The sequence below is a fragment of the Herpailurus yagouaroundi genome, unplaced genomic scaffold (assembly GCF_014898765.1).
Source record: "Herpailurus yagouaroundi ecotype Mexico unplaced genomic scaffold, PumYag 29, whole genome shotgun sequence".
Classification (NCBI taxonomy): domain Eukaryota; kingdom Metazoa; phylum Chordata; class Mammalia; order Carnivora; family Felidae; genus Herpailurus; species Herpailurus yagouaroundi.
Genome location: NW_024412377.1, coordinates 65,505,333 through 65,514,442, shown reverse-complemented (window position 1 = coordinate 65,514,442; position 9,110 = coordinate 65,505,333). Strand labels below are relative to the sequence as shown.

Genomic DNA, 9,110 nt, shown 5'->3' with positions numbered 1-9,110 from the left:
AGTTAGTTAAACTCTTTATTCAAGTTCACTGCCCTCACTGGAGACTTTGAAAATTGCATTACATAATGATACTCATTAGACCAAAGGCAGATCTTAATTAGAAAAGGATCCCCTACAACACTGCTGGTTCCAAAGGTAAATGTCAAGCACTGGAGAACCAGGAGTTCAAAGAACAGAAAAGTAGTTTTATAATCTTTCAATGTCAAAATTAAAATTTGTCGACAAAGTTTCAAAGGCTACTCTTTAAAAGCCAAGTCATTCCTTAAATATTTTAAGTAAAAGCAAACAAATCTCTTTCTTCTGCAAACATTAATCAGGATTTCAAATAACAGTGATTCTGTTGATAAACCTACAGCCCAAGAGCATGGTAGGCCACTGTTCCAATAATCACACTTCTGGATTTGGGGGGTTCCCTCCCCACCCTCCCTCCCTGTGCCTTTTCTCACATAGGCCACAGCATGGAACTGAAGCACACTGAGTAAATGTCAAATGAAATGAAGGCACATAATCTGTATTCTCAAAAAGCAAACGGAGTTGGATATGACCTCTAAAAAGAAAAGTCCATTTGTGGCTACTGATTACTCAGTGGCCCCTGACAGACAAAAGGCTCCTTCTTTTGCCTGCACTAAAGAGAAGTGTCAATATACAGACAAACTGGCTGGTCACCAGAAACAGGAGAATCCTGGAGTGTGCACTGGAGAAAACCCAGAAATTCTGTCCAACTTTGCTTTAGCTGCAGCAGGTCCAGAAAGGCTGAGTGAGGTACCCAAAGTCCCCTTATTAGCTGATCTGCTAATTCCCATTTCTTTTTGCCTGGATTTGCATGATTCAAATTTCCTCTCCTAGAGTCACCATCTACACAGAAGGAAGTGTGTCCTTTTGACTTATCAGGCCAGGTGGTGGAGTTTAAGTTCATGTGGATTAATGTGAAGTATGATACTGCATACAGCTGTAAATGATAGGGGGAAGCTAGAGCTTTGTCTCCACTGACCTGTGGAGGTTATCACATTGCCTCACAATTCCAGCTATTTTCCTCAAAGACACAAGTTTTCCATGACAGTCATCTGGGGTTCTGATAACAGCACCTAGAAACAGAACCTAAAACTTTGGCCTGTTCCTTTTATAAATAAATAAATAATTAAAACGCAGTTCTGAGGCCAACACCCAGCTCCAGTTGACAGTTGTCTCCCCAGGGACATGGGTTCCTCCCCCAGACTTCTGTAAACATGGGCATTGGCACAGTTAGTGCAAGAGCAGCAGCTTGTGTGTCCAGATTAGGGGGAAAAAAGCCTTTAGTTTTTTTGATTGGGGGTGAATACCACTTGATCCTGTAGTCTGGCAGGCAGGCCTTGGCTTGCAGAAGCAGGAGGTTTCAGAAAGCTTGCTAGGATCTCCAGGTTCGTTCTAGCACTTCTTACCTTCATGGCTGGAAAATGTATTTCCAAGTCAGAAAAAAAAAAAAAAAAAAAAAAAACAAAAAAACCATGGAAATCACCTCTCTTTAAAAATGATGGCCCCGGGGCCAGAGAGGCAGAGATAGCACAAGGCCATGACCCAGCTGGGCAGAACTGGGGCTGTAGGACATTGTAGGCCTTGGAGCCACGGCTCACTGTGTACTGCCCAGAACCTGCCTGCATGAGAGGGGCGTGAAGTCTGCAGGAGGGAATGGTTCAGACTGGGAGTACTTCTGACACTATACTGGTTCTCAGTCACCACAACCTGCAGTGGTGAGAACTGAGCCCACTGAGCACCTTGCTTTACACATCAGAGAAGGAGGGTGCAGGCCTTCACTGGTGAAAATTGGATCCACTTCCAGCCTGGAGTGAGCCAGACACTATGCTCTTCCACTGTCTGCCCCACCTGCCTCCCCACTTCAGCCTCACGGCCACCTCACCAGGAAGGCCTCTGTGTGGTTCTTGGCCTTGCTCAGGTCCTGTTCTGGAGCGTGGGAGGAGAGAAGGGAAGAGTTGCCACACAGCTCCCGCCTCAGGCCCAGGCTGGCAATAGAGAAGCAGGAGTGGCAGAACGGGGGTCTCCAGGGTTGGGTGCGTGAGCAGGTGGGGGCCAGCCTAGGAGAGAAGCTCCAAGAGCAGTCTCCAGATATGCACGGTGCCGGGGTCTTCAAAGCCAGGTCCTGCAGGGGCGATGCTGGCTGCCAAGAGGAACACCTCCCGCTGGCTATCGACAGCCTGCAGGCCCAGCTCCTGCTGCAGCTCCACCATGCTCATGGCCTCACTCAGGTCCTGGGAGGAGATGGAGAAGCTAGTTGGAACGGAGCTGACAGTTTCCCAGCACCCATGCTGTCATCCATGGAAAGAACTGTTTGGCTACCCGGGGAACACTGGGGCCTAAGTTCCCAGAAGTGGCCTCTGGGCCCCTTTGTCTAAACTCTTTTCCGTCTTTCCTTGGTACCAACCTCTTTTTATACCATCACCAGCCACTGTGGTAAGACATGGCATTTCCTTTAAGCCAGGCATTGTAAGAGGCGCTTAGACTTATTTGATTCTCACAGTCTGCACTGAACTGCTGAGGAAATGGACCCAGGGAGGTGAAGGTATTTAGCTAAGGACACAGTGACAAAGCCAGGTTTCAAACCCAGGTTGGGCTGATAACCAAGGCTATACCCCTTACAGGAATCCTAGCTCAGTTTCCTAAACTCAGTAGTGGGGAGATCTTATACTAGGGTCATTTCCAGACAAGGGCCTTATCTGCCCCAGACTCCTAGACACTGGCTGAGGAAAAAAGAAGCCACTGCAGAGCACGGCTGGTGAGGGTACATTTTAATTTCAGCCCTGGCCCCAAATTAAAATAATTCTTGGAGAATTCATAGGACCTTAGGTGTTGTCTCCTGTAGGTTCTATATTGCCATAAATTATGAGTAGAATGATGATATAATTCATCATCCAAACCAGGGTACTTCTGAGACTCAAAGTGGGCACTATTAATAATTATACCAGGGGCCCCTGGGCGGCTCAGTCGGTTAAGCGTCCGACTTCGGCTCAGGTCATGATCTCGCGGTCCGTGAGTTCGAGCCCCGCGTCAGGCTCTGTGCCGACAGCTCAGAGCCTGGAGCCTGTTTCGGATTCTGTGTCTCCCTCTCTCTCTGCCCCTCCCCCGCTCATGCTCTGTCTCTCTCTCTCTCTCTGTCTCAGAAATAAATAAACGCTAAAAAAAAATTAAAAAAAAAAAATTATACCAGAACAACAGGCATAAATGGGGACCATCCCAGGAAAACCAGGACATATGGGCATATTTATAAATGACTGTTAAGTATTTCCTGACAGGCAAGGGAAACTGGGATCAAAGACGTACAGCTTCTCTTCAAGACAGGTTGGGAACATGTGCCACAGTTCTCAGGGACATGGGCCAGGCCACAGGAAAAATGACAGAACCCTGTACCGTGGCAAAGCTTAACTTGGTATGTACTGAGAAGGGCAGCTTACGTCTGGCCAAAGGCCCAGGAGAGGTATAGTGTGGTTAAGAAGGATCTTTGAGGAAGATCTGAGTTCAAGTCCTGCCTTTGCCATATACCAGCTGTAACTCTGGGCATTGAGGGATAATAACAAGGCCAATCACAGGGTTTTGCAGGATTTAAGTGAGGTCATGATTGTCAGGTGGTTAGCCTGGCACACTGTAGGCGCACTCATAATATTGTCATTTCAATCGGCTCAACTTACTACTTCCCAGCTTTACCTCTCAGATCTAGAGCTGGAAGTCACAAGGATATGGCAATGCAGAAAAGGCACAAGTTTTGGATTTAGACATCCCAGTTCCACTATTTTCAAGGTGTACAGCCTTGGGGAGATTACAAAACCTCAAGCTTCAGATTCCCAATTTGTAAAATGGGAATAGTATCCCATACGTAGTAGGGTCAATTAGAAGCATAATATGAAATGCTCTTCAAAACCATACCTGACTGACATGTAGTGGATGCTTAATCATTATTTTTCTCATTTCTCCAGGATGGTGGGTGGCAGGGAGACAAAGAGGAAGGCAGATAGAGGACGAGGGTCAGGGATGAGGAAAAAGCACAGGATGAAAAGCACGTGACAGAATCTCAGCCAAGTGCTCCGGGTCATGGACTTGGGCCTGAATCTCTCTCCTGTGCTCCCTGCCCCCGCCCAGGGATCAGTGGATCAAGCCCAACTGGCCTAAGCCAGCCTCCCATGGCTCTCACCTGCTTGTTGGCCACCACGACGACAGGCAGGTCAGGGTCCTTGTCCAGCAGCTTGTGCAGTTCCTGCCGGGCCCAAGGCAGCCGCAGCCGGTCAGCCGAGTCTACCAGGAACACCAGCACGTCTACTTCATTCACAAACTCCTTCCAGTAGAAGCGTAGGTTCTGACTGCCACCGACTGAGGAGAGGCCAGGGGCCAGCTCAGAGCCTCCCCAGGCCCCAGCTCTGTACATACAGCCTCAAGACCACCCCTCTTCTGGCTTCCCAAGGCTCCATCAGCCAGGGGCAAGGAAAAGACAACCTGTTCTGGAGCCAATCAGACCTGGTTAGCTCTGGCTCTGACAGCTAGGGCTCCCTGGGCAAGTCACTGCCTTCAAGCAGCAGCATTCTCCTCCTCACTGAACTTATCTACTAATAGGTTGTGGCAAAACCCAAGGTACCACACGCAATGCACCTTTCACAGGACTGGCATACAAGGTGCTCATTAAATAGTACTCTCTAGTTCTTTTTCCTGGGCTGCTTCCTGCCAATTCCTAGCTTCCTCCCTGGCCAGTAATGGTGTGGTCAGAAGCCAGGACTCCCTGCCCAGCCTGTGCGCAGCCATTTTCCCTTCAGTGTCTCTTGTTCAGTCTGGTCACCCCATTTTCTTTCCTTGCAAACACCACACTCAGTCCTACCACCACATGGCTGCCCACACAGTACCCTGGGTTGCCTTCTTGTTCCTCTCTGTCCCTCTGCACAGTCCCCATTAGTCACACCACATCCTAGTGTTGCTGAATATATTTCTGATACTTGTGGACTCTATGCTCTTTGAGAGTTAGAGCTGTTTACATCTGGATCCCCCCCAAAGCCCTCAGCACAATGCCTGGCACATAGCAGGCACTCAACAAGTATTTACTGAGTGCTTACTAGGTGCCAAGCACTGATCTGGGTGCTGGGGATACAGAGGTGAGCAAGCAGACAGGGCCCTGCTCTCAAGGAGCTCCCTCTGTACCCAAGACGGACACAGCAGTAACACATAAGCACATTTCAGAAGGGAAGGAAATCAAATAGAAAAAGTGAAAATGGCTGAGGGTGGCTTTGGATTGGGTCATCTGGGAAGGTCTCCCCGAGGAAGCAGCATATGAGCTGAGTCTGGACTAATGAAAAGGAGCTAGCTAAGGGAAGAGGCAGAGAAAAGCATTACAAGCAGAAGGAAGAGCAAGAACACTGTGTTTGAGAAACAGAAGGCAGCCAGGATGGCTGAGGGAGGGAGGAAGAAGCCACAACCATTAAGGTTGGCCAGGGCTTGAACACACAGGGGCTGTAAGGCTACAGTGAGGCTGCTCGGGATCCCCTTAAGGGTTTTAAGCAAGCGTGACATGGGTGTCTGAAAGATACTGCTGGCTGACATTGGGGACAGAAGTGGAAGCAGAAAGACCAGCACAGGGGCTATTATAGTACTGGGATGATGGTGGCTTGGATCAAACAGGCAGTGGTGGAAGTGGGGGAAAGTGGACAGATGCAGAATCTATTGGAAAATAAAGCTGAAAGAACTAGCTAATAAAAGAGGTATACAAAGGGGGGGGGGGCGGAAAGAGTCATCAAAGATCCACGAAGGGCCCATCCTTGGCTGGGCTCCAGGCCAGGCATTGGAGACCACAGCCATGTGAGTGTTGTGGGAAGGGAAAACTCTAGGACGTGAATGGGAGATCTGAATTTGAATCCAGGAGTGACCTATCAAACCTGGATTGTAACCAGTCAGACTCTTGGGTAACATGAAAACACCAAACCCCTTCTTCCAGGGATGGGGAAAATCTTGTTTAAAGAACCAAATTCCAGGTGGATATCAATGTTTGCCACAATCAGGGAGGAAAGATATAGCCAGGACAGGCCAGCAAGCAAGTGCCTGAGACCAGAAGAACTGGGCCCATTCAGGCCAACAGGTAGGCCCTCAGAGTCTGATCTCACTACATAACGCTTAACTAAGCCTACCCAATCTTTATGGCCTGAGTCCTGTGGCTGGCAAGAAGTCCATTTGTCCCTCCCCTCCAAGTCTGTAGCTAGACACACGTGGCTAAGTACTGCTGTCCTCTCAACACCCCCTCAGCCAACCCTCTCCTGGGATCCCAAGAAGCCTAACGCTGAGGATAGGCGCTGCCCAGACCCCCTCTGATCGCTCACTCAACAAGCTCTCCCAGGTATCTGCTTGAGGCTGGGCCCTAGGGGCCAGACTGGATCAGACCCATCTGTGTCCCAGATGCTTAGTTACGGACACAGCCTGGTATGTGGCAAAAGCCAGCTCAGAGGAAGAGCCCTTAACCTAGCCTGGGAGTCAGAGATGGCTTCACAGGATATCATATTTGACCTAAATCTTGAAGGTGTAGCAGTTTATCAAGGGAAGAAGGGCTTTCCAGACTGAGGGAACAGTGCAAAGGGCAGAAGAAAATAGCAAGCATCCTTCAGAAACAAGCAATGTAGCATGGTACTTAACATCGAGAGCTTAGAGTCAGAGTCTGCATTAGCAGACTGGCAAGCTGGGTGAGCCAGGATAAATTATCTTGTTGGGCCTCCCTTTCCTCATGCATGTAAGAAGGATAATGACTGTTTCCAGTTTGTTGGAATTGTTGGGAGGATTTTATTACATAATAATGCCTGTCAAGTGCTTGGCATACAGGAAACTTTAGCTTTTGATATCTCAGTGTTAGGCATGTGAGCTTCAGTAGGGGTGAGGGACAGGCAGTGACCAAGGTGGAGTTGCCTGATCATGAACGGCCCATCGCTTCAGAAGACAGAGCTTGGACTATATTTGTGCCCCAGAGAGGCAGGGGAAGAATGTCATACAGGGACGTGTCCTGCTTAGATATGCATGCTGGAGCCACCCCCAGGCAAAGATCCCCCGCTTGGGTCCAGCTGAGGTGATGGGGAGATGGGGGGGGGGCTGCTCACTCTCTAGCAGGTCCACCTCGAAGTCCTTGGTGGGCAGCCGGACAGAATTGAAGCCCCAGGTGGGGATGTGGCCTTCCAGCGGTGGCTTCCCAGACAGCACGCGCAGGAACGTGCTCTTCCCTGAGCCATCCAGCCCCAGCACCAGCACCTCACGCTGCTCCAACTCCTCCAGCGCCGGCTCTTCGTCCTCCTCTTCTTCAGGCTGTGGAGTACAGGTCAGGTTGCGGCCGGCACCCTCCCTCCGGACCCTCCCTAAAAGAAGACCGAAGACACCAAAGCGTCCATCCCGCTCCCCACCCGTCAACGGGCAGGCAGGCATGGTCTGGTGCAGTGAGACCAGCGCTGCCTTTGGAGTCCTGAATCCCAAACCCTATTCTCCTGGCTTTCCCTGAGTGACCTCGGTGAAATTCCTTCTTGCGAAGTCTCAGCCTCCTCAGACTGGCAATCCCCGCGACCCAGGATCGTAGGTACCACGGACAGGGAAAAACTCGCAATTCGGCCAGGGGCCGGGAAGGGGGCGGAGGCCTCTCCCAGCATGCCCCAGGCCGCGGGCTGTGCGTACTGCGCAGGCGCCCGGCGAGCGCGGGCTGGACAGGGCGCGGGCCCGACATCACTCCGGGGCCGCGCCCACGGAGCTCTGGCGCCCACGAGGAAGCCCGGGTCCCGCGGCAGCACAGGGCGGTGCCAAACACTCCCTGAAATGCCCACCCATCGCTCGGTTCCGGGACTCACGACTGCCTGGCTGCCCACCGCGCGCCCTTTCGCGAGGGGCTAGCGGGCTGTGGCGCCAAGTCCCGGACCCAGGCGCTTCCGGCCTCGCGGGGCCGCGTCACACCCCTCAGCTGCACGTGCGGAGATACAGACCCCGGCCCGGCACTCACGTCCCACTCGTCCCACTCAGGGAGGCGAGGAGGCTCCGCGCCCCACCAGGCCTCGTTCCGGTCCCAGCGCCGCTCCCGTCCGCGCCCGAAGTAGGCCTTCCAGAGGATGAAGAGTACTGAGCCCAGCACGGCCGCGGCGCCGCCCAGAGCCAGCACCAAGGGGCTCAGCGGCCGCGGAGCCATCGGGCCGGGCGAAGGGCGCGGGTGCGGGCTGCACAGGCCGAACCAGCCGGCCCGCGGAAGATGGCCCCGCTGCGACTGCCGCGACCGCGCCCACCCACCCAACCCCAGCCCCGCACTACAAGGCCCACAATGCACCGCTGCTGTCAGCGACAGGCGGCCCGCGCCGGGGCAGCGGGAGTGGGCTAGCCGACCAGAGCGCGGGGACCTCCCGCCCCCGCTGCAAGGTGCGGTGTGGAGCGAGAGGCTGTACCTGGGCGTAATGGGAGACGGTGATATTGGCATTTCCCGAGCACTTACTGTATGCCTAGTGGTCAGTTGACCGCTGTTCTCGGTTACTCTGTAAAGCAGGGCTTCCTAGAAGGAAAAACCGAGGCCCCAGGTCGCATTGTAGTGCATTGGTAGAGACTGCACTCAAACCCAAAAGGTGTTTTCTGGGCATTCCCTGAAGACCTCGGGCATCCCTTGTGACCTCAAGACAAGTCACAAGGCTACGGGTATCAGGTTATGGAGTGTCAGAGGCGGGACTGCAGCCTGGATCCCAGACGCTTGGTACTCTACCTTCCGTTGGCTGCTTCTCAGACCCCAGGGGTTCTGCTCTCTTGGGGTCTTGGGCATGCTAATGAAGCAGGCAGGATCAGAAGGCAGTGTTTAGATCTCCTAATCACCTAGTCTTTTGTGACTTCCAGTGACTGCCAAGGTTTCCAGGTGTAGCAGGGGAAACATCCTGAGGTACTTCAAAGAAGAACTCCATGAGGGGCTGCGCGGTGAATAGGTGTCTTTATTGCAAGCAACCCCGAGCCATCTAGTTGACCCGGGACTCTTGTAGTCATTCACAGGTATGCTCAGATCTCTCTTGTTTGGGAAACTGTCCTCCCTCACTGGCTACCTCCTCTCCTTTCTATTACAGCCCTACTTCTGGATAATATGCGTTTCCTATTCCACG

The 9,110-nt window shown here is 52.2% G+C and overlaps 1 protein-coding gene across 1 annotated transcript; it reads right to left on the bottom strand.

The window, feature by feature from the left end:
- Nucleotides 1-8,190, bottom strand: ARL10 (ARF like GTPase 10). The gene is made up of 4 exons (XM_040445817.1): nt 7,985-8,190; nt 7,104-7,305; nt 4,178-4,353; nt 1-2,243 (listed from the first exon to the last, which is right to left on the bottom strand). Exons 1-4 carry the CDS (start codon nt 8,165-8,167, stop codon nt 2,070-2,072), a joined length of 735 nt encoding a protein of 244 aa, XP_040301751.1. The 5' UTR covers nt 8,168-8,190; the 3' UTR covers nt 1-2,069.
- Between the last annotated feature and the right edge of the window lie 920 nt (nt 8,191-9,110).

Excerpts from the sequence above, each read along its gene's own strand:
- ARL10 (XM_040445817.1), bottom strand. The coding sequence starts at position 8,167 with ATGGCTCCGCGGCCGCTGAGCCCCTTGGTGCTGGCTCTGGGCGGCGCC. Across the intron at positions 4,354-7,103 it reads CGAGGTGGACCTGCTAGAGA|TCGGTGGCAGTCAGAACCTA; the intron begins GTGAGCAGCCCC and ends GCCTCTCCTCAG. Across the intron at positions 2,244-4,177 it reads TCGTGGTGGCCAACAAGCAG|GACCTGAGTGAGGCCATGAG; the intron begins GTGAGAGCCATG and ends ATCTCCTCCCAG.